Raw genomic sequence first — 25,202 nt, 5'->3', positions numbered from 1 at the left:
AAGTTACTGTGGTGGTAGCACCTCGCTGCATGTATATGACTTTTTTGTTTCTTCATCATCGTCATTCTATTAATAAATTATGTTAGTTACGGATATTGTATTTCCCTTGATTAAATATTAAATTGATTGTCCCCATTATAAATTTGCTCATGTTTAGTTTGAATCAAATATAAAAAGTTCCTCAAGACTTCAAAACATGTAGTTAACTGCTTATTATACAGCGGAGGCTTCAGTTCATATTCCTATTTCTCACACATGCATCCACCCTGTGCATTACATGCCAACATACACTTAGATATGTAAACATGTTTTACTCCTCTCACATGCACATTCACATACACACACACATAGCCCCTTTGAGTTTCAGAACTCTGACAACCTGTAATCTCCTTTAATCCTTTCATTATGTTTTTGTTTTCCTTTCCTCTGTTTGGGGGAAAAGGTGAATGCAAACAGGAATTCCGGCATACAAAGAAAAACACACAGCCTCAGGCTGAAAAAACAAGAGCAGGGAATTTTTGGGAAGAGGAGGGACAGTTGTGTATGGAGGGTATGCATGTGTGCATCACTTTTTGGCAAGAAGAAGAGAAGCTGCATCGCTCATGTGATTGTGTTCCACATGTGTTCATGTATGTGTGAGTGTGTGCGTGCATGCGTGCTCTTGCTGTGTTGTCTCTTGCTGAACATGCTGATTGGCAGCCAGAGGGGTCACCTCTCTGTGGGTCACTGAATTCTCTCAGGTCAGTCGCCAATAACCCACAGAGAGAGAGAGACTGGACAGATTCTTGACGGCGCCATATTTTTAAATGTTGGTGCAATTTTGTGTCTCAATTTGTGTCTTGTTTGGTCTTGTGCAGCTGCTTGCTTTGTGTTTAATTGTACTTCCTCTGTTTCCGTGCTTCCACAAACAGTTCTTGTTCTAGGTCATTTCGTTTCACGTCATTCCTTATTTACTATGTGAATAAGTTGAATTCCACCTACAGCTATCAAAACTGTCCCAAAACATTTTTGTTCCATCTGGTCTAGATTTGAATCAATCAAAATCTTTTTAATGGAAATAAGTGTTTAAAGACAATGTAGAATTGCAAGATAAAAGTTCATTTATTTTTTGTTGTAATCAATATAACGGAAGAGTTTAAAAGTACAGGTAACATGGTTTAAGTTATGATTTAAATGAGCGGAAACAAAGACTGTAGGTGTGTACATGTCTGGTTTTGTGTGGTTGTTTTGGGGCTGGGGGTAAACTTGCAGCTTGTCTGCTTCTTCACATGGAATTCATTACATCTCTGTGGGATGTTTATTTTCTCTATTAATCCTTGTTCCTCTATTATCCAGAGCTCCATCAAAACTGCCCCAAACTACTGCCCTGAAGGCGAGCTGGCATCTACACAAACACGCACACACTTTTCTGTGAATGATGCTTTTTTTCCCTCCCGCCACAACATTAGTTTAGCTCATTTATCTTTCCTACCTTTTTTCCTGTGGTTGTGTTTGTCATTATCTCTCCATTGCTTATTTTCACCCGCTGTGACATGTTGCTGCTTTTGTGGAGAACAGATTTAAGTTTTGGTAGAACATGTATCTCAGGACGTCTAGAGCAACTGTGAACTTTATATTGGCATTCTTAATTGTTTGGTGTACACAGGAGCAAATTGTTTCCTTAGATGAAAGCAGGCTGTGCAACCAGGAGCAGATGTCTTCCATTTACTTCCAGTGGTTTTGACCTTTCAGCAGATTGGTCTGTGTGTTTTGATGTGTGTGATTTGCATTTTCACCACTTTGTGAGGATACAATATCTCAAAACAAACGTAAAACCTGAAAAATGTCACTCTAAAGGTCCCCTGCCAGGGAGAATCATTTTCTGGTTCAGATTTAAAGTTTTAATTGGTAAGGATGATGGCTAAGTGGCCAACTTCAGGGTTAGAGGTCAGATTCTTTTCTGTAAACCATAAGATGTGTGTGAAACCAGTCTGTGAGGTGAAGAGCGTATTTTGTCTTTGTTTTTTAATAGAAAAATATTAACCTACCTCCCGTGTTGTCTTGCAGGCTACTCGTGCCACACTGACAGCTCACTGTTCATCCCTGGGTGACTCTCTAAGGAAAGAAAATGACCTGGCACTGATCATTGATGGCCAGACTCTGAAGTACGCCCTCTCCTTTGAGCTCCGCCAGGCATTTCTTGACTTGGCCCTGTCCTGCAAAGCAGTCATCTGCTGCCGGTATGTATTTAAACATACATAAGCAGACATTGGTTACTATAGGTTATCTGTACAGTATTTTTTTATTCCTTTGCGGTAAAGGCTCATGCTGTCTGTCTGAAAACAGAGGGGTGTAAATCTAACTTGAGTGTTGTTGCATTTTTAACCCCCACATTTTCCCAACATTTAATGATGTAGGCAAATTTGCAGCTGGATACACTTGATTAAAAAAAGCTCACTCTCTTTGTGTGTGTACATATGAGAGTGATCAAGACAAGAAAAAGTCAGTGTGTGAGCCGAAGTACAGTCCCTCCTCTGAGTGTGCGTGCGTGCATGTAAGTTTGTAAAGGTTGCTGGTTGCCCGCGGTCAGCACATGAATGAGGGTGATAAAAGCCTGGCTGGTTACACTGCAGAAGTAATGTAATACACTTCATTGCATTGGAAATGTCAATGTCATGATTCAAGTACCCTTGAAATGGGCACCTACACACACACACACACACACACACACTCGTTGGCATTCTACATTTCCATTAATGCAAAGTGCAAATGTTTACTGCAGGTTCCCTTTTTTGGTCACGTTCCATGCAGCAACAGCTGTGGGGCTTTAAAAAAAACAGCCATCACTTGTCTTTTGTGTGTGTGTGTTTTTGTGTTACTGTGTGTGTGTGTGTGTGTGTGTGCGGTGGCGCGCACGCCTGTGTAGCCAGGAGGGACGTAATTGACTCTCCCTTGCATATCCAAGCCATATCCGGACTCAGGTCTCACAGGCCCTGCAAACAGCCTCCAGCTTCCTCTCCCGTATCCTTCACTCTTCACATCCTTCCCTCTCTCTGTGCATCTCCCTCCTTTCCCCAGCAAGGGCTTGGCATTTAACATTAATTCCTGCCAAACCAGAGTCACCTGCACCAGCATTAGTTGAAGCACATTCCTACTTTCTCCAGTTTTAGATGAGTTATTTCCTGTGTGGTTCCCAACCATTTTGGTCATGTGAACCTATAATACAAAGCAATGTCTCATTTAAGAACTTTACACACTTCAAACAGTTGAGGTGGTTAGACTCTTTAAAATATATAAAGAATAAAACCAAACAGGATATCACAATAAAAACAAAGATTAGAGAAAAATTACAGCACATTTAATTTTGCATTGTTCCCTTTCCCTGTAATCATCTCGAATTTATCTTATGACCCCTTGGGAGGTCCTGAACCCTTTTCTGGGAACCAATGCTCTAAGTGATTTCTTTAATGACTGGGTATGTACAGCCAGAGCACTACACTGTTAATGAGATGCCTGTAAAAAATACATACCTTTGACTCTAAAAAGTTGTCTACGAGAGTTTCTCACCTACTGTATGTGTGACGTTTCAAAGTATGGGAATGTGTGTGTGTGTTTGTCTGTGTCTCGGGAGGCAGAGTCGAGTGCACTCGTACGCATGGGTTCCTGACTTCACTGTGCGTTTGTTTATAGGAGGACTTAGCAGCTGCTTATTTTCTGCTCAGCTCCACCGTAAAGAGCACTGGGAGCCTTTCATCTTTCTAACTCCACTTTACACAATCCTAGTCACTGTTAGAAGAGTTTAGAGGAAAGGTAGAGAGAGAGCGAGATGAGAGAGATGAAGAGACATTTGTGTTTAGAGGCCAAGAGAAGTAAAAGCAGACATCATTTAGAATGAGAAAGATGAAAAACAAAGAGGATCATCCCTTCCTTCAGGAGTGTGTCCATGTCTCTCTCAGTGTTTCCCTGCAAATATCCTGTGGTAGGGAGGTGTGAGGTGTGTGTGTGTGTGTGTGTGTGTGTGTGTGTGTGCAAATTTGTCCAATTTTACTCATGCTACATATGAATACTATGCAGACCACCCAGGTCTGTGACTTTATCTTGACTGGGACATGATCCCGTTGCTTACATATTCATAGAAGATAAACCATCTTTTACGACTTGTGGGCTCCAGTCAGATATGTTTGTGTGTTTCAAGGGTCATCTGCTCATAATTTCATTTTTTTAATATTTTTATGAAAGCATCCTTTTGTTTTCATTTGCACGTGATTGCTTTGCAGCTCCATATAATTACATTTATATAATATAGTTATCACAGCACTGACGAACATGCTGGAGATGCACTGCTTGTTCTGAACACAAAAAGTCAGACTTGTGCCTGACATACAAACAGCCATTGTGCCTGTGACTCCTCCTCCATGTTTAGAGTATCGGCCACACTGTAAGTCCAGTGTTGATACTAAAATTATTGCCACATAATGCATCACCTAGGCTTAGGTAATTACTATAATTAGGGAAATGTATTCTAAATATTTAATATCTGGATTTGAGATAATGATAATAAAGCAGCCAATAGCTACGTTCTGCTACTGATAAAACTAGAGTGAGGAAAGTAGCTCCATCACTCCGTTAGCTCCTGTATTGTTTTTCTCCAAATGATATGATTAATGTAGATACAAACACATTTTATCACATATTCTATGTTATTGTTTCACACTTTACAAATGCATCTAAAGTTGTACTATGAGAAACACAACAAACTTTGTTGTACTGCTTTAATCCCAGCCCCATGTGTTCTCCTGTAGAGACACATTTGTTCCGCCTGTACAGTTTGCAGGTAAAAAGCTGGATGTGAGTAATTCACTGCAGAAACACCTCCTCCATTAAAAAGAGGATGTTTTAGATAAAGAAAAATTCAGTCTGAGTGGCTCTGTGCAGAATGTAACTTTCAAGAATGTAAACAGTGTGTGGGGCTTGGTTTTATTTCGCCACACAACCTCTTAAGATCACAAGCAAAAATATCTGATCATTCCCCTGATATGATGTACCTTTCTTTGAACTATACAAATGCTTCCTGAAGACATGGTGGTATGCCTTAAACCCCTCTTATTGTGTATGCATTCTTTGGCAAGATGCAATAAAAAGCTTCCACACTGTGACTGTTCATAAAATGGATACAATGGGCAAGATGCAGAACAGCTGACTACTGAATGAGAGAGGTTTAGTTTCTTTGAAGAATATTAATTTTACATTGGCTAAAACAACCCAAATAGTTTGGCATTAATCATATTGGTCAGGAATAAGTTGCTCTTAAACTTGAGGGAAGACACAGAATTATTTGGACAAAACCACATTTAAACCTTGTTTAGTACAAACAGTAAACCAGAACAACAGAGATCAAGATTCATTCCATTGGATGGATTTGTATCATTTGGCCACAGACGCAGTACACTTCACCATAAAATGAAAAAAATATGCTTTCAATACAGAAACAAATTCAGCATGACATGTCACTATCCTCTTCCTGTGGCCCTAAGGGATGTGTCTGTAATCGAGCCTGCCAAGGTCTCCATTGTCTGTGAGGAGACAGAACCGGTTAGAGACAGGGGATCAGCGATACAGGTCAAGAGGGTGGAGTACCACTGAAAGCTCCCTGAACACATACACACACTCTCAGGCACACTCAGATCTCTGCAAGCCCCAAAATGTATGAACATATCAAAAGGAAGCTACACAGATTCTTATTAGCGGAACAGTGATTCATTGTTTCCTAATAATACCTAATAATACGGAACAGGACTAAACAAAGCGCTGCAGTGTGTATATGTTACTGCCAGCCTCTCATTTGTCTCCTTCTATTTCTCTTTCAACTGTTTCCCACTCGTAGTTTCCAAGGTTTATTCTTCTGTCCTAATGCTGGTGTATTTATTTCTTGATCTCCTGCTTTAATTCTTTAATCTTTCCTGCCCCCTGAAATTCTCCTGCTGCTGACAGCCTAACGTCAACTACCCATCTCTACAACTTCTCTGCAGAGTGTCTCCGCTGCAGAAGTCAGAAATTGTGGATATGGTGAAGAAACACGTGAAAGCCATCACGCTGGCAATAGGCGACGGTGCAAACGACGTCGGGATGATTCAGACCGCTCACGTTGGAGTGGGGATCAGCGGCAACGAAGGCATGCAAGCCACCAACTCTTCTGACTACTCTATAGCACAGGTGGGTACAGAAATAACATGGAGACACACAGAGGGCTGTCTATTATGGGAAGGGTCATGCACAAATGGGATGTATGTTAGTGGGCCACCGCTCAGATGTGGCCTTAGGCAAGGCACTGAATTCTACACACTGTTTAGGTCATCCTAATCTTTAACCCTCCTTCAAGAAGAAGGAGAATTTAGTATCATGTTATGATTTTACAACAATAGGCTTCATTCAGAATCATTTCAAACTGCACAAACAAAAGGTTGCTAACTCTGCTCAACTGTTCAATCATGATATGATCCACATTATAAATACAATACATCAAAATAAATAAAGATATTCTTGTAAATATCACTTGTGCACTTGCATCAATGCTACGCCACCATTAGCTTGATGTTTCCTGGCATTAGCTGTTATAAAGCTATCTTCTGACTCCTGTGAGATTTGTGTGATATGGGTGTGTTTTAGGAGTGACCACGACCTATAATGATGACAATGAAAAGCAGCTGTTTGATACAGTATGATAGTATTTAATAAGGTAGGCTCAGTTTAATATTGAACTATTACCAACACAGACGTCTCTATTGTAACTAGTGGTTTCCTCTTATTATGAGTACATGCAAAACTGTCTTTTCATCTCCTAATTACAGTGGAGTTATGTTTTTCTGAGGCTGCTTCTCACACAAACACACTCTTGCTTTCACCATTTGTGTCTTCTGTCTTGCTGCCCCCAGGCTTCTTGCACAACTTGTGTTATCTTATCTATCAGCGAGCCTCCTCTTGCCTGAACTCTCTCCTCTCCCAGTCACATTCTTGATGTACAAAGTGGTTTCTCTTTATTTCTTATTTTTACTCTTATGTTTCTAATAAAGAAATGTTTCTCTCTTTGTCCACCGTCTTCTTCTCTAAATAGTTCTCCTACTTAGAGAAGCTTCTCCTGGTCCATGGGGCATGGAGTTACAATCGTGTCACCAAGTGCATCCTCTACTGTTTCTATAAGAATGTGGTTCTCTACATAATAGAGGTAAGAGCTTCACTAACACACACCGTTTTACACACACATACACACACGCAGTTACATTAACAGAGACGTTTCGCAGCTGTTTGTCGACAGGGCTGACAGTGATGGACGAGGTGCCCTTCTGGTGTCTGCTTTCTGTCTCCCTTGCACACACATCCAAACATATGCTTGTGAAAAAGTGTGTTTAGATCAGCAGTGACGAGACCTTGGCTCCAAAGGGTGACTGCTGTGTGTGTGTGTGTAGTTGTATTACCTCTGCTGTCGGGACATGAATTATGGTGACCTCCTTCCCTTCTTGGGACACAAAAAGTTTCCATAATGTAAATCATTACGATAAGGACTTGGGGAAGTCTTTATTGTTGATTCAGTGCATTGTCCTTAGTAATGATAGAAACATGACTACTGTTTCAGTGTGCACCCTGGCCTCCTGGTTATGAGGAGCAGTTGTCAGCTGTGCTCATTCCCCTCTTGTCTGACATTAAGGATGCCAGCAGGTGCAGGTCCTCATGGGAGCCACCGCCCGTAGTCCACTGTCCCACTCACACCACCACCCTGTGCCTGTGTGTGTGCGTGTTTCCATGATTATCTCACATAATTGGCTTCCAGCAGATTGCTCTAGGCCAAAGGTTAGAGACGAGACGGTCTCTGTCCACTTAGTGGAGACAGAACAAGGGGGATGGGCATGTGTGTTTTTGTGTATCTGACCTCACCCTCAGGCTGTATGGTCTACTGTATGCCCCAGGAATGCCACAACTCCCATCAGTGGCCTCAAACATTTTCTCTATCTAGCTCCCGGATCAGCCCGCGTCTGCCATGTGTGTATTATGGCATTAATGGAGGTTTACCTGAGGCCAAAGTCGCATTTAACCTAACTGTGTTTCAGTTAACTTCTGTAGAAAAAAGCCAAACCTGCATGAAGTATTTTTGTTTCTTGCCTTTGCCTGGTATTAAATTAAGCTTATAATATTTGGATTTTTTAAAAATGTAAAAATCTTAATGCAACATTGCCCCATGTTCCTTTTTTCTGCACAGATAATTTAAGTTAAGTTTTAAATTTCTCCCTGCTGTTTCTACTATCGATGCCTTCCTAAAGCAGTTTTACCCTCCGCTATTGTTCCTCTCATCCCCTCTCATCCCTCTTTTTGTGTCCCAGCTCTGGTTCGCCTTTGTGAATGGCTTCTCTGGGCAGATCCTTTTTGAGCGCTGGTGTATTGGGCTCTACAATGTGGTGAGTATGTACCCTCAGTCCCTCTAAAACTATGTCACACATTTTTCCACTCGTCTCCTCCCACTTTCACTTAGTTAACATTGATTGATGCCTTACACTCTCTACCTATCTTTCTCTACCGATCAGTCTCACCCACTTTGTCTTCTTATCACTGCTCTTTCCGCATGCCAGAGATGTTTGAATGTATAATGTATGTATAAGTGTGTACTTTACATCTGACAACATAAGCCTTTAGGCTCTTCTTGTTTAAAGCATATTGCTGTCAGCCTGATACGCTCACTAATTATCCAGCCAGTTGAAGCACATGGGTACAGGTGTCATTATGTGTTTTAATGGCTGCATGTGTTGTATATCTCCTGTTTACTGCAGATATTTACTGCACTGCCTCCTTTCACTTTGGGAATTTTTGACCGGCCGTGCAGCCAACAGAACATGCTGCGCTTCCCACAGCTCTACCGAATAACCCAGAATGCCGAGGGCTTCAACACCAAGGTACATGCTCACACACTTGCTGTCCATACACACATTAGTATCTTAAATGAAAGCTAAATCTGTCATTTTTGTTCTCTACCTTGAACTTGTGGCTCTTTGAGATATTTGTTTGGGACTTGAGCGGGTAAACAAGGGTGGCATGGAGACTGTGGTGTTCCCATGGCAACCCGTAATGAGATTCATAGTGCTAGAATAAGGAAGTCTTTCATTTTAGAGGAATACACCAGCAACTCAACCTACTGCGTGTGTGTGTACGGTACAGGAGGGCACTTTTGATGGCGTGAACACAGAAGTTGTGTGTTGCTGTAAGAAATTGCTGTTTTTGTATGTTTTCATGTGTGCGGGTGCATGTGCTTTGGCAGTGGATTGCACTGACGTTTTCCACCCCCCCCCCTTTCTGTGTCTCCTTCCATCTTTCAGGTGTTTTGGGGACACTGTATCAATGCACTGATTCATTCAATTATTCTCTTTTGGTTTCCACTTAAAATGTTAGAGCACGGTAAGTGACTTTTTCACATAATTGTTTGAAAAAGTCTGTTTCTTGACACTTCATGCTGAGGCCTCTGTCTGTAATTTCCCCACAGACTCTCCTTTCAGTAACGGTCAGGGGAATGACTACCTGTTTGTGGGAAATATGGTCTACACAGTAAGCACATTGCTTTTGTAATTTTTATGTGTCTTTTGGCCAGCAGATTTGTATATTTGTGTACACGCTGGCTCTGTGCTGCTTCCTCAGAGCCCCCCCCCCCATGAGTCTCCAGTCAAATCTAGTCTCATCTAGCCAGTCTGTCTGTCTCCTCTCCACATTTACCCACCTCTTCTCTCTATACACTTCTCCACCTAACACTTTTGCTATCATTTTACTCCCTAGAGTCTCATGTGCATGTCTGTTGTGCTTATTTGTTGTGTGTGTATATGTGTAGACTACATGGGGCCGTGGGGGGCTGCAGTATTTTAACAGACATTGCTGAGTTTACTATATAAAAATAATGTTTATTATCTCCACGGTTGCCAGTGAACTAATCCAGTTTCTCTGTTATTTTTATTTGCCCACCCACTCATCTGTGTGTGTCTGTGTGTTTGTGTGTGTTTGCACAGTATGTTGTAGTTACAGTGTGTCTGAAAGCTGGAATGGAGACCACCGCTTGGACCAGGGTAGGAACATTAACACACTCTTAATACACCACACCACATGTGCCATATTTTACTCAACAGTTGATAAATAAAGAGAGGGGGGGGCTTTTCTGTCAGGATTTCACTGAAAGGTTTTCATATGTCTTAGTCTAAATGCTCCACATTCAGGAAGGCATGGGGAAAGATGTGGTGTACTTTGGTCTTGTGGTGCAGGTTTTAGAGGTTCCTCAAACTGCAGTCACTTGCACCTTTTTCATCCAGCCAGTTCATACGTAGTTTCCTTTTTTCCTTTTTTCTAGCCTCCATTTACAAAAAAGAGTCTAAGAATGTCCAGATAACGTTTCTTTCGAATCATTCAAGTCAAACAACTGCATTTATGGTGAAACAGTTGCAAGAACTATTACATAGGCTTTAAGAGATTAAAGCTCCAGGAAATAAATTGAAATCATGGCTGCTCAGTCGAGGCAGAGCAAAGGAGAAAAACAGACCAGAAAACAGTGAGATTAACATCTGTTAGATGAATAGAAAATACAATATTAGAGCGAAACAGATTTAATTTAACATAGATGGACCCCAGATGTCCTCACCCAGTCATGAGAAATATGTTTTTACACTCCTCTATAGTGTTGCTGTTAACGGTTATATATTATTATATAGCAGAAAAGCACAGAAATAGAAATAATATTAAAATGTGCATACATCTTTTTTGCTTAGTGTCAAAATATACCAAGTATTAGATCCATGGTAAATTTGCATCTAACTAATATAATATAATATTATAATAGAGGGAGTAATTGGTTAAAAGGGAGAAATAAAAAGTACATAAACAAAACTAAGCATCTGACTAAAGGTGTGGTTTCAGCATTCAGCCCTGAAACAACCAAAACAGAAGTGGATATATACATGGTATAGAGAAATACGAAGAGAGAGAGAGAGACAGTGGCAAGATGGACAGAAAAGAAAAGCCGCTGACACCTCTGTCCGTTCAGCTGTCCACACAACAGGCTGGTAGTAATGAAGCAGGGTCCCACTGGAATTCACACAGTGTCCCCTTACAACAGATCATAGAGAGCAGGACGGAGCTGTGGGAAGGAGGGAGGGAAAGGTTGTCTATATTCGGATGAGCTGTATGTTAGCTATGTGGCCTCATGTTTTCTCTTCATCTCCATCCTCTTCTTCTTTTTCTTCACCTTACTCCATCTTTCCTCTGTCTTTCTCTCTCTGTTGTAGTTTTCCCACCTGGCAGTATGGGGAAGCATGGCACTCTGGATGGTCTTCTTTGCAGTCTACTCCGCCATCTGGCCCACTATCCCCATTGCCCCTGACATGCTCGGCCAGGCAAGTCGCTCTTTGTAAACATGTGTCATTCATTTTAATAACGGGGGGTTAAAGGGGTTAAAATAGCCCCTCTCTCTACATCTCTTTTCTGCAACATCGTCTGCTCTGCTCCTCCCTACCCCTGGGTTGCCAATACATGGCGCCTACAAGACTCACCTCCTGGGTGTTCCACGTCAGCACTGCAGGAACCCCGGGGGGAGATTTATGCCCCTGCAGCTCCTCTCACCAGGCTTCCCCCACGCACCTGCTGTCACCCGAGCTTGGGTCTTTTACTACCCTCTGTGGAGGTGTTGATTCAAGAGGGTGGGCTGCTGGTGATGAGGATCCAGTGGGGGTCAGGAGATTGTATGTGGGACCTCTAATTGAGAGACTCATTTTAGGGTTTGGGGATAAAGGCAAGGGTGAGATGAGGTGCCCCACTGAGTGGGTAGGTGGAAGGGAATAGGGCTGTCTCAGCTCCCCTCAGCCCATTAATTCAATTTGTGTCAGAAATCAGGAATGCGGTCAAATATCTCTGCAGCTGCTCAGTCTAACTAGGGAATGGTCAAAGACACTCAGCCACCACCCCCCAACCCTCCATCAGCCCCCCTAACTACCCTGTTACTCTTATTTCCCCTGCTCCCACTATCTATATTTCCATCTGTCCGTGGGGGACACTGGATGGAAAAGAGCTGTATATTCCACTCAGAATAACTGTGTGTGAAATTATGTGTACTGTGTGTGTCAAGTGACATGTGTTTTGTGTTGATTGGTGCGTCTGTTTCTATGGCTATAACAAAACGAGGAGGATCATTTATCATGCCTCCATCCTCACAGTGCATAAAGACACAGTGATATACTGTCTGTTCAGTGCTGTAAAATGTGTGTAGGTGTTTGTCACAGACACATTGAGTATGTGTGAGTCCAGTCGTCTTGGTTGTAATTCCAGCTGCTGCAGAGGTTGTCTGATTTGGGTTTTTTTTTTTCTGGGAACCAAGTTGTCTCTGTTATATCTGTGGACACATGAAACATATGATATGGGCAGTAAAGTAGCACAACTCAAAGACATCATGGCGTACGAAGCACTCATGCCTAGACACAAAGACTGGTGAGACACCTCACAGCTCTTTCAGCATTACACAAAGGTAATGCTGATTAATAAAGAGAAAATTAAGGGATTTACAGTAACAGGCAAAGACAAGCAACATTCTCTAATGATAACAGGACATTGTGAAAGAATGAGATTGGAGGGAATCACTGGAGAAAGATGTGTGTGGGAGTAAGAAGCAGGGAGACAGGCAGGCAAATTGAGACAGTGGTTAAAGCCATGATTAATCCCAGGAGACAGCCCAAGAATGGGGTCAGAGGTCAATGAGCCTGGTTGCAGCTGGACTACATAGACAGGTAGGGGGGATCTGGGGTTACTCATTGAGGTTTATCATGTAGCTGTAGAAATGCTGTGTTGAATGCAGTTTGTGGTGTAGATACATGCTGTGAGAAAGCCGTTAGACATGTTTGGCCAACAGTGTTCAACTTTGGCTAACTCTTTGCTCTGTATGACTTTCACTGTGGCTTGACCCACCTTTCTTTTTGCCGTTACCACATGTGTTGCTCATTTCTGAGAAAAATGACTTAATCCTCAGTGTGAATTAATAAAAGAGTGAACCTAAAAGGAGCCTGTGTGTTGTCATTGCAGGCTGGCAGGGTGATGCAGTGCTGGCACTTCTGGCTTGGCCTGATCCTGGTGCCTACTGCATGTTTACTCAAAGACTTTGCTTGGACGGCGTAAGTAGAACACATTTAATATAAATACATGGGTAATCCATACAGAGACTATTTAACTTAACCGAAACGTTTACATAACCCATATTGAGTCTGTGTCAACACACTTTATATGTATTATGAATTACATGTGCCTGCAAAGTAAAACACTCAGACTTTCCCTCACAGATCTGATGAGCTTATTTCTACTTTGCAGCACGCGTCGTACTGTGAGGAAGTCACTTCTGGAGGAGGTGCAGGAGCTGGAGGCGCGGGCCGTTGACCCAGGGGCAACTGTGCTTAGGGATGCCAGCGGCCGGAGGTATACAGACACTGCAAAACAATATGGGATCTCATCATCGGTCATATACATTTTTTTGTTGTCTATTTAGTTTTTTTCGTCTCTTCTATTTTAGTTTTTTGTACATCAGATCCAATAAATCCCAGTTCATTGCAGTAGATACAGATACATAGATACATCCTGTACTTCCTGCAGTAACTGTTTATGTTTCCATTTATTATGTGTTAAATGTTTCTGTCTCCCCTGGTCTCCCCTGTGGCATGGTCCACAGGGATGAAGCCAAAGCTGAGGTACCATAGAGCTAGAGCTGCTCACAGAGGTAGTTTCTTGGTTTGCACTGTCCCGCTGTGTGAACTGTGACCTCCAATGACCTGTGTGCACTCATTACAAGCTGTTTTGTTGTGCCTCCTGCTTGTTTTTCATTAACTGCGTTCACATATCTCTATGTTTGCATATCTCTCTATATTATTTTCACATCATTTCTTTCTTTATGTCCTTTTTTTCCAATTGTTTTGAATTCCTTTATAGGTGGATCAATTTGAACTGCTGTTCTGACCTGGTGTGTTTACTTTTTGTCTGTTGCTCCTGAGGCTTTGACTTAGTCTTGTGCGTGGTGTTAGTAGATGGTGGTGTTAGAATGAAGTGCAATGTTCAGTTCTGAGATGATTTGTGCAAATTATAGAAACAGTATGTAGGATTGTTAAGATTTTTCATAAGATTTTTTAACTTGAAATAGTACTTACATGGTAAAGCATCTGTAATGAGTAGTCCATCCATAAGAAGTATTCAGGCTTTATAATGTTTATCTGTTTACAACTTAATATTACAACTGTTGTGTATCCTCTGACACTATGACTTGGGGAAGGGTTTCTTAGAGCAGGCTTGTTTGTTAACTGAGCTGGAGAGGGCTGAGGTGTGTTTTCAGGTCAGGCTGGGTCCTTGAGTCCTCTTCACTTCAGAATCAGAGAAGTAAAGTAAGGGTGGGACGCAATAGAGCAAAATGGAAAAGAGCACATCTGTGTTTGTAGTTCCTGAGGAAGCCTTGGGGGTAGGCATGGGAAAGGGTGGAGAGGTAGAGTGCAGCAATGTCTCATGGGAATTGTTCAAATGGAGCACATCTTTGGGTCCTTTTGAATCAGAGGTATCCAGAGAGTAACAGCATAGCAGGGGAAAGGACAATTTGAGTCCTACCGATGCATGAGCCTTTCATTTATTTGTCCAGTCATCATGTAGTCTTTTATCATTCACTCAGTACTGTCATCGATCTAACAGGCGGTATTTTTTAGGCCAAAGACTCTTTGAGCAAACTTCAGAGCTCCTCTGTTTTTCTTTTTCTTTTTTTTCTTCTTTTTTTTTACAAACACTCCAGTGAAGGTTCCCAACAGTCGTTTACAGTTATAAGAATTTCCTAACAGCTTGTTCCAAATGTTAGCCTTGGGAAGGCTGGCTCTAGTCCACAACTACTCCACTGCTCATCATCACCACAGTGTACTGTTAAGTGCCAGAGAAAACCCCTCGTGTGAATTTATTGCTCCATTGGCACCTAATCATAAAAATGTATTCTTTCAAAAAGACATTGACTTCATGTCGTGTAACGGCTGCACTGATGACGATGAGACAGAGGAGCGATACAAGGATGCAATAAGCTGATGTGCGTGTGTGTGTTTGCGTGCATGCATGCATTTGTGTGTAATTTCTGGAAAGGGCTTAGTTATTTTTGGTCACGGGAGGAGAGGAGCCGTGACGGCGTGTGGTCTCAGAACAGAGGATCCAGTCTTCTTCTTGGAAAGGGGGGAGTTTGGTGGAGAGGAGAGAGTAGTGGGAAGTGGTGAATAGTTCACTATGGATGTCCTGTTACCTTGCAGGCAGTTTACAACTTAGCGTTGGGTAAAATTCAATGTCAGAAGCATTCAGTATCAAAGCCACCTCTAAACAACCTTATGGTCTAAATCCACTTAGATTTTCTAGATTAGTTAATGGGTTTATTTATGTGTTGATCCCTGAAGTATGACTGCACTTTTACCTGATACTCTGCAGTGTTTTGCTCTAAGAGACATTTCCCAACACATTAGAAAAAGGAGCAAAGATTCTAAGTCATCTGTACACTGATTTAACAATGCCACATTAAGCTAGTGATGTTGTGTAGCTGTGTGAGTAGTGCACACACTCCCTCTGCACTTTTTGGCGATTATACCCTCAGGTTGCAGAGTAACTGTTGTCTCTGTCTTTCTCTGCAGTCTAAACGAACGGGCCCATCTGCTGACAAGAGTCTTTAGAAAAACACCTTCAAGCGTAGGACGCTCCAACTCGGTGCAGCAGACTGTGTCACGTGAGTGTCCTCTCTAAAGACCAAAATCGCTAAATCGCTACACGCTTGCTCCGCCCTTCAACCCAGGCCTTAAGGCTGATGTGGCAGATTTTTAATGTGTGTATGTGTGACTTCCCGACCATACTGTAAGTCGTAAGGCTGCTACTATAGAAAAACAATCATTTTAGTCTTTAGTCTTTAGACTTGCTCTTAGTCTGTACTTGTTTTCAAAACTTATGTCTAGCTATGATCTGCTAACCTAATCCAAAAATCTGTAAAAACAACAATAAAGGCATTTAGTGACATTTTAAATGCTCTCTATAGGAAACACTAACATGTAAACTGAGAGCCTACATTGACAGCCAATATTCTGGCAGCATTTGATGCGGAGAAAATATGCAAAAAGTGCACACCCCACACAGATATTACTAAAAATGACCATGTTAATCAGAATGATATCTGAGATCTGTCCTCTCCTGTCCCCTCTGCAGATGGCTATGCCTTCTCTCAGGAGGAGCACGGCGTGGTGTCCCAGTCCCAGGTAGTGCGTTCCTACGACACGACCCGCCAGCGCCCCAGCCTCTAGCCCCACCCCTGATCAAGGCTTTGGCTCATCACTGTAGCAACACTTGTCAAGGTGACAGCGGAGACAGACTTAAGTGACACCCTCACTCCGGGTGTCGACCCCTGCTGTGGCCTTACTGGAACTCTGACCTGACCCCTCATCGGGGGTGGGGGTCACGGTCAGGTGTGCAGGCCATCCGCTGGCGCACAAAGGACTGACTTGAGAGAAGGGACCAGGCCGAATATACGGAATAAACATTCAGTCACAAAAGCTGCAGAGGCATGAGCAATCATATCTACGCACAGGCATGACAAGTCAAACTCAGAGACTGCTACTCATATCTGTGTACCCCTCAGACTGGGTTTGCTTCATGCCACTGTGTGTGTGTCTTTGTGTGTGTGTGCGTGCGCGCGTTCCAGTGCGTCTGTATCTGCTCGTGCATGTATGTCTGCACGCGTTGGCGCTCCTGTGTTTGTGTGCATGTGTGTGTCGATTTGTGTGTGTGTTAGCTTCCACGGTTCTCTCTCGTCTCCCTCTCGTGAGGCTCATCAGTCATTACATACCAACACAGAAGGGGACATCAAAACAAACACGCACACGCTCACAAACATACAGGCGCAGAGGAATTCCTCAAAAAACGGAGGGTGGGAAGCTGCCGGAGCCCTGCACCCCTGCTACAGGCTTCACCCCTCCTTGTTCCATTGCCGCATCAAGCCTCACTGCCAAACACCACAGGGACGCCACTGAGGCAGAACACACACCCCAAACTAGACCACCACCCTGCTGTTGCTTATCTCTCTCTCCACCTCGTCCTTCTTATCTTTCCATCTCATAGCCACTTTGCAGCCTCCGTGTCTCTCCCTTTCCTTCTCAACAGTTTTTAAATGATTTCTCCTGTTTTTAATTCTGACCACTCCTGTGATTCCCGATGCCGCATCATCAGCTGATGTAGAGGCAGCATGTCTGGCATTAGCACTTCCTCCCTCAGTTTCCACTCTAAACCAGACTGTTTATTTTTTTTAAGTGGACATTAATGTGTATGTTTTCTCTTTTAATTAAAGCCTGTTTTTGTACTCATATATGGAGACATGTTTTAGAGAGAATTATTTTACTTGAACTATTCCTAATAGGCATCCAAACAGAAGGGATTTGATTGAGACACTCGAGTGGATCATGTGTTTTTCTGGCTCTGGGATTTGTCTGAATGTAGAGTCCATTGTCTGTGTGCTCTGTGTTGAGGACACTCTGCTTTGGAATGCAAGACTGAATGGTTGGGAGTGAGGGGTGGGGGGGGGGTTGTCCATCCAAGTCCTAATCATTAAATCTAATCAATTCATGGCCTGACCAAATGTCTTTGTGTTTTGACTGTAAGCTGCACACTCATGCAATCAAGTGGGGCTTTTTCAGTCCAGCTGTAGCTCCGGGGAAGCTGGAGGAGTTCGGTTTACATTTCATTCCGAGGATATATTAGGAAAAATATATAGAAAAGGATGCATTTGCTTCTAGATTTTAACAGAATCAAACCTCTCCCACGCTCCCTCTTTAAACTCAGGAGAGTCGGTGCAGACAGACCATTAGCAGATTAATTCACCCCCCCCCCCCCCCCCGCCCGCCACCACCAACTGGAGATCCCTTTCCCACCCACCTTCCTGGATGCAGCCCAGCCCAAACCAACTACAGCTGCTCTGGTATGGAGAATCCATCGGGCCGCAGCCTGAGCAGGAGCCAGAGAGCCATTTATGCTTTTCAACTCTTCCCCCAGCAACTCTCCCAACGGTCTGCTCGCCTTTCCACATTACTGTAGCTGAGTTTCTGTTGGAGCCTGCCAAAACGACACCACCACATCATCATAGCTTTAAACCGTCCATCGTTGCGGTTTTCTCCTCTGTGTGCCGGGTGATGTGACAGGTATTTGTTCTGTCCTCTGTGGGTGGTAGACCTGTAATGTGTTTAATAGCTTAAGTATGTGTGTCTTTGTGCGAGTGTTCAAAAGGGGATTAAGGCAGCCTATTCACCACGTAGATGTAGTTTTTGTTTACTAAGCTTCATTGCACCATATGTGTTTTTTTCCTGTTGGTGCATAAAAAACATGTAGAAACAGAAGATTCTAACACTACTTTGTGGTTTCAAATGTTTAATTTTCAAATGTTCATATGAAAAATGTCTCCTGCATCAAATATTTAACACATTTGACTTCTTTTTGCTCTTTTAATTTCCTCTCATACAAGCTGCCCACTGTCTTTGTGCTCAAGAGTACACAAACATACCGGTTTCAGTACTGAGGGACATCTCAGGCTGCATGCTCAGTGGAGCAGCACATTCCTCAGGTTGCATGTTCCTCAGCTACCAGTGACCCAGCTGTACAACAGCACACTGCAAAATTCTGCCATTTTTGTTTTTCCACATTAACAACCAACTTTAATGCCTTTCTTAATTGGAAAATAATGACTCAGAGCTGCCCTGGAGCTTCCTGTGCTAGCACACTGAACTGTGATGGTGTTAAATACACACACACCTCTCACAGGAGGGACCTGAAGGGGCCGCTGCCAGAGCATTTGCTGTATAATTAACTCTGTAATCTTCAGAGAACTGCCTCTGTTACACACTTCCAAGAAACATTAGCAGCCAGCCTTGTGTGAATATTGTCATTTTTTTTTTAGAGGGGGTGGGTTTGCGTGCGTGTGTTTCTGCTCAGAGCAGTCAGGGTTTTGTGTGTGTTTTTTTTCTTTCTGGGTGGCAGGAGCTGGAGTTGTATAGTAGGGTGGAGCGTCACAGTCTGAGTCCTGTGTTCACTTCATTAGAGTTTAAATGGCCTGCAGGGAGATTGCGACTGCCTTTCACATCACACCACCTGCATTACCCATTACACACACACACAAGTTCACTCACAGTTACTCACATCCCTCCACACTTCACACTCTCTTGCACACATTCAGCACAAACATCTCTCCTCATGCTTTCTTTCCTCATACTTTCAACACAAACAATAATATACTGTATACAATCATTCACAAGCACAGATGTGCACACGATATAAACACAGCATGTGGTCATAATCTTTGAATCATATTTTATACAGTCCACTATTATAAATCATCCAGTCATCACTCATTCCTGCACATATAAGCCAACAAATCATTTCACTCAATCACATCCATGCACTCACAAACATGTGCAGTCTTTCTGTGAGCTGCAGTGAAGTGTGCATTATTACCCATCTGGGCTGTGTAAGCCTCCGAGATGCAGCTTAGTGTTTGCATCAACACAGAGAATGTTTATGCATCCATCTTACTTCAACACAGACTGAGCTTAGCTCAGTCCAGCTTGCCAAAAGATCATATAAAACACAGAGCAGACACACTACACACAATAACAGGACAGGCTCCCGCTACAACAGTCCTTCATGTGAGTCTGACTTTTTTCCCCTCTTCACTCTGTCCATAAAGTGTCAGCCACGGCCCTCACAGGTTAAACATCACAAGTTAGTCTTTGCAACAAAGTGGTAGAGTGGTCTGCAGGTTGGCCCCTCATCACACTGTCACTGGAGGGAATTTCTGGTCATTGGTGATGCTGCACCCGTGGGTGGGAGGAGGACAGGGAGACTGGAGGGGTCTGTATCCTCCCTGAGTGGGGTCCAAGAAGGTTGGGGTAGGGGATACTGGGTGGGCATAACTGATGTACTGTGGGTGCAAAAACTGTCCCTGATGAGGCAAGATCTGGGTGGCCTGCTGGCAGTTGAGCACTGAGAAGTTAGTGGGCATGTTGACGAAGACGCTGGCGTCCGGAGGCAGGCAGCAGGAGGCCTGGGCCCGCATGAGAGGTGGAGGGGCAGGGCGGGGGACAGCCGGTGGAGCAGAGGAGCTGGATGAGGTGGCTGTGCTGGACTGACGGGATGAGGAACCTCTGGAGGTGTTGGCCATCATAGGAATCGTTTCTAGGAGACGGCCACCACTGCCCCCACCTCCTCCTCCTCCTCCTCCACCTCCTCCTGTAGCACCGGCTGATGACAGTTCCTGTTTGGGTCTGAGGCAGCGGCAGCAGCACACAGCGACCACAGAGCCCACCAGGACAAACGCTACAAACACAGAGCCCACAATCAGGAACGGCACGTAGATGGGCACTGCAGAGAGGAAGAAGACGGCGTTAGCAGCAAAATATTGACTTTGAAGTTGAACATTAAGCTTCAAAGAAACATTCCTACATGTGAGCGGACACTGAGTGAAATAGTGAAACAAAAGATGGAGGGTAGTCAGTGGTTGTGTCCCCGGGGAGTCCCAGGCTCTCATTAGCAGTTATTAACTTTGTTTTGATCTGTTTTAATCCTCCACACCCTGCTGTGTCCCCAACCTCCTCGACCCAACAGACCTGTGCGCTTGCATGGGTGACATTCTTAAGCCTGCGGTGACCCTTCTTTTTCTTCGGCAATTTATGACTAAGCCTTTGAAAATAAGTTACTCGAGTTGAACTACGGCACTTGGCGTCTGCTTAAAGAAGGGTATTAAAGTGGACTGATTTAATGTAGCTGAAGAGGAGGTTGTTCAGGCCTTTAAATCAGAGGAGCGAGCCTGTTCCTTCTCACTGACCTTTTCTTTCTATTTTTTAAAGCAGCAAATCATACTCCCAACAATACACTCTGTAACTCACACAGTTCCTCCAATCAGAGTGTTGCTTTGTCGACATCGAGGATCGAGTTTGAGTGTGTGAATTTGTGAGCAGGAGACGCTCCAGCAACAACTCTGAAACATGAGCAACAACAACTTTCCTCCTCAGGCTTTTCTTTTTTTTTACCAAATAGCAGAAGCAGTTGGTTCCATGGCTGGAACAGGGTGAGGTCACTAACGAGGTGTTTTCATTCCCATGCTCCCCTCACACAAACACCTTACAATCACAATAATGACCATGTTACACTATAAGTGATTGGTTGTGTTTTATTGTTCCCACAAGGTGTAGTTATTTTCCACTTTGAATGTGCCCATGTGTTATGAGCTGTAACTGTATGCCAGAGAGAGAGAGAGAGAGGTGGCAACTGGCTCCAGTTTCCTTTTGTCTGTTGGGTCTTTGAAGTACATCCATACGACTTTGAGAAAATGCTCATCAGAGGTAGCAGGGCATTAAAGGGATTACTGCGCCAAACCTGTGAAGAGCTGGAGGTCATTCACTGGCAGAGGCAGTAAAGTCCTGGTAACAAAAGATGGCGACCATGCAGCAGCTAGAAGAGGCACAGTGACATGAAACAGACCGGGACCTTGACCCATTTCCTCTGGACAAGAAGCGGTGTCAACTTCAGAGGCGAATTTATCTCACAGCCACACACCTCCCAGTAAACAGGTTTTACTGTGGCAACACATATAAGTTACAAGAGCAGAAATGTCCGGGGAGCCTTCACTGCCCGCTTTTCCTGCACTTATAAGGCCTCAACATCTCGGCCTCCACTCCCCTTTTTTTGTATGGCTGATGTGGATTAGTGATTGCACAAACTCTCTTCTTGTGTTGCTTCACTGCAGCTTCTTTCCAACACAGTAAATCTCAGATAAAAAATTCTTTTAGATCTTGACTAACTCGTCCATTAGCTGCTCAGAGTAAAACTAGCTTTGCCTGCAGTTACACTGTGGCTCTCATTCAAGGGTTCAGTGACCCTCTCAGAGGTCGCAAGACAAATCTGGAAGGTCAAGCGAAGTTTAATGACGTAGAAAAGAAGAAACAAGGCTGAAAGCACGACTGGAGCTAAATACAAATGCCTGCAAGCTACCATGTGCTGGTGTTAAGCTTGTTAGAGTGATATAAATATCTTGATTTTACTTTTGGGAGCTTGATGGTTAACTCAACAACACAGCTGAACACTAACAGGACAAAATTCCACTTTTTTTCCTGAGTGGAGTCACAGGACAAAAAAATATTTTGAGGTCATTCCAAGTAGCCTAGCTCAACATCACAATTAGCCTACTTTCCTGTCCTGAGCGTGCAGATACTGAAGTCAGATTCATCACATGACTTCCTGACACATTTCTTTTTTCCATACTTGTTGCTCTGAGTGAATTTCAAACACAGAATTGACTAGTTGTGCACACGGCCCTCCTATTGTTCCCTGTCACTCCTGCACACCTGTTGCTGCAGTTGAGCTGTGGCAGCCATGCAGCAGTCACAGCACCCCCCCCCCCTCTCTCTCTCTCTTAAGCCCTTGTTTTGGGCAGAGTCTTTGTGACTGGCTGGACTCCCCCTCCTGTCTCCACGCTCTATCCCAGGGGCTTTCTCTTGTTCCTAAATACCATATGTTCCTTCATGTTGAGCACATTAATAATTTCCTGCCTGTTATTCCCTGACAGTACTGTATGTGTCTTTCTTAGATGATGAATTGGCTGCAAGCATATGAAAAATGTATAAAATGCACAAACTGAAGTGGGCTTTTGTGTGTTGGGGAAAAAAAATCACACTTCCTGTGAGAAAAACTTTTCTTTAAGTCATTTTGGCTGGAGGCCCCTGAATGAAATGTATACCTCTTCCTGCAGTGATAAGGATAAGGTGATAGTATTAGCAAATGACAGATTACAGCCGGGGGACCAAAGAGGGCATCATATCCTCCATGGAGACATGAAGCAAGGCTGTGTTGTATTTTCCTCTCATTTTGTAGGAGCATTATTATCTACTTGTTGGCATTTTATCCCGGATATGATGCAGCTCCGTGAGGCTTTATGGTACCAAGCAGTGATGAGTGAGGGGCAGAGCAGAGACACAGGTCTGTCCATGTTGGTTGTGTAGCCCTCCTTTTTATGTAGATGAGGTAGGTAATGTGCTCCAGATGTAACAATTCAGATTAGGAGCAGGTCTGATTGTGACAGTGATGGGGGAGGACGAGGAAATGGCACATAACGTGATGTGAGTGTGTTTATGAACAGAGCTGTCAGCGCCCTTAGTGAGCCACTGTCCAAGATCCGGTCAAGTCCAAACTTGATCCCCGTGGGGACAGCGTGATCTGAGCCCGGCCCCCTTCTTGAGCTGTTACAGAACAAACACAGCTATTTATAAAGTACAGCGGCACCGGCACAGTTTGCCATTTGTGAGCGCAGTAAACTGTTTTTTTTTCTTTTTGTGTGTGCGTGTGTGTGTGTGTGTGTGTGTGTGTGGGGGGGGGGGGGTGCTCTGGTGTGTCTCCTGTGCAGCTGTCGTTGCCAAGCCGAGGGGACAGGCAACAGATGATGAACCCATTTGACAGGGAGACACCAGGAGCTTCTATAGCTTTTGACAGATTTAAGACACTCTGTGCATGCAGGCACCTAATTCCCATTAAACAATAAAAGCAGAGTATCAAACTGAGGCCATTCATTTAAAGTTAACACTCGCTCCAATGAAGCAACAGGTCAGAGTATAAAAGAGAAATTATGGCTTTCAAACACCTCCCAACACTTTTTCTCTTTCACTCCCATACTTTGTCTTTTTTTATTACACTTCTGGCTGCCTTATTTGTTCTCCTTTGTCTGACACCAGAGGTTTGTGGGGTTAATAATAGATGAAGTTATGGTCTCATACCTGCACCAGAGTCCTTGTTCTCTTTGCTCTCGGTCCCGGGCTCCTGCGCCTGCCGGTCGTTGTCGCAGCTGCCCTGATCCAGCCGTGCGTCCGTGCTGGAGCAGCAGTAGCGCAGCTCGCATTTACCACAGCAGATGATCGCGTCCTCTCCGTCGATCTTCTCCGGACACTGGAACCCTTCTTTCCAGACGCCCTGGGAGTCGTGCCAGCCGTGGCAATACTCACCGCTGGCTTTCACGTCAATAATGACCAGGAGCAGAGTCACAATCACGGTGACAGACATCGGGAAACCTCCTCCCCACATTGCTCGGCCAGGTGGCCCCCTCGGCCGCACGCTGGCACGTAGGAAAAGACAGAGGGGCTTTCACTCCCCGCGTTTGACCTGGTGAGGGGGTCGATAGGCTGGGTCGGGGCGATAAAGGGAGCCGAGGGAATGCAATGAGGGAGCCACAAACCACTTAGAAGCTGTCATTTGTTTGAGGAATCCCTGCGTAATTCAGATCCAAAGTCTCCAAAGTGACTCCAGTGTGCATCCAGGAGTTGGCGCAACACAGTGTAGCTGCTAAAACTGAAGCAAAATTGTCACAGAAGTTTAATGGACTTCTACTTAACTGATACTCCAGAATTAAACTTTCAGAGCTCTGTTAAATCCAGTTTGGTCTAAGTCTAATGGAGTTCCTTTGGCATCGCAGCGAGCCTGTTCCTGTCTCCTCCTAAATCTTCAAGTGACTTTCCACAGGGATGCAGAGAAACCAACACTTGTAGTCTAATCCATGGGCGCACAGCTGCTGTCGCTCCCGGATCCACGCACCGCCCGCACCGTGCGTAAAGATAACGTTTCAAAGTTTTGCGGTGTGGTCTGCATTGTTGAGAGTCAGAAGTCAGTCAGCCTAGTCCGTGTCAGGTCGGGAAGTAAAGCGCGATGAGTCTGCCCCACTTTGTGTCAGAGTGAGAGGGGCGTGTAAAAAAGGTCTGATGCAAATACACTCACCTCACTGTAGTACATGATAAACTGGATGACCAGCGTCAAGTTACAAGGAATCACACAACTTCCTTCTTCCTGCTTTAAAAATAAACCATAAAATATACAAACTCTAGTTTAGATATTTTCCAGGCGAAATATTCTAATTGACTTTAAAGAAGTTTTTTGGTTGGTTTCAATAAGATCAACTTTCATGGGGACACAAAAACGCTTTTATTTTGAAGGCATGTTTTCAGATATTTACAGTACATTTGTCTCAGTTTCATTTATTTTTAAATATTTGGTTTGAGTCAGTTAACTTTTTGTCCCAGAGTTTCTGCCGTGGTGTAGTGTTTGTAGTTTGTGGGACGTCTCTCCTTCCTCTGTGTCCCCTATCTGGGATTTAAGTGGTG

General features: G+C 43.8%; 2 protein-coding genes across 11 annotated transcripts in view; one reads left to right on the top strand and one right to left on the bottom strand.

Annotated features, from left to right (window-relative positions):
* Positions 1–17,648, top strand: part of atp8a2 (ATPase phospholipid transporting 8A2) — a 40,014-nt gene extending 22,366 nt beyond the window's left edge. For all 10 annotated transcript variants that reach the window (XM_028433289.1, XM_028433288.1, XM_028433292.1 and 7 more), the window contains 13 exons: positions 2,047–2,219; positions 6,009–6,192; positions 7,091–7,201; positions 8,352–8,426; positions 8,796–8,918; positions 9,339–9,417; positions 9,503–9,564; positions 10,017–10,073; positions 11,283–11,390; positions 13,066–13,154; positions 13,348–13,452; positions 15,669–15,760; positions 16,231–17,648. In XM_028433289.1, the coding sequence (XP_028289090.1) occupies positions 2,047–2,219; positions 6,009–6,192; positions 7,091–7,201; positions 8,352–8,426; positions 8,796–8,918; positions 9,339–9,417; positions 9,503–9,564; positions 10,017–10,073; positions 11,283–11,390; positions 13,066–13,154; positions 13,348–13,452; positions 15,669–15,760; positions 16,231–16,325 (1,353 nt within the window). In that variant the 3' untranslated portion in view covers positions 16,326–17,648. The remainder of the gene's footprint in view (positions 1–2,046; positions 2,220–6,008; positions 6,193–7,090; positions 7,202–8,351; positions 8,427–8,795; positions 8,919–9,338; positions 9,418–9,502; positions 9,565–10,016; positions 10,074–11,282; positions 11,391–13,065; positions 13,155–13,347; positions 13,453–15,668; positions 15,761–16,230) is intronic.
* An 850-nt stretch (positions 17,649–18,498) lies between these two features.
* Positions 18,499–24,770, bottom strand: shisa2b (shisa family member 2b). The gene is made up of 2 exons (XM_028433601.1): positions 23,829–24,770; positions 18,499–20,424 (listed from the first exon to the last, which is right to left on the bottom strand). Exons 1-2 carry the CDS (start codon positions 24,130–24,132, stop codon positions 19,835–19,837), a joined length of 894 nt encoding a protein of 297 aa, XP_028289402.1. The 5' UTR covers positions 24,133–24,770; the 3' UTR covers positions 18,499–19,834.
* Positions 24,771–25,202: the final 432 nt, after the last annotated feature.

This window comes from Parambassis ranga, chromosome 20, assembly GCF_900634625.1.
Source record: "Parambassis ranga chromosome 20, fParRan2.1, whole genome shotgun sequence".
In the NCBI taxonomy this organism is placed as follows: Eukaryota; Metazoa; Chordata; class Actinopteri; family Ambassidae; genus Parambassis; species Parambassis ranga.
This window is presented reverse-complemented; position numbering and strand designations above follow the sequence as displayed.

Coding starts and splice junctions, on each gene's coding strand:
- shisa2b (XM_028433601.1), bottom strand. CDS start 24,132: ATGTGGGGAGGAGGTTTCCCGATGTCTGTCACCGTGATTGTGACTCTG. Junction 20,425..23,828: donor GAACAAGGACTCTGGTGCAG/GTATGAGACCAT, acceptor TCCTCTCTGCAG/TGCCCATCTACGTGCCGTTC.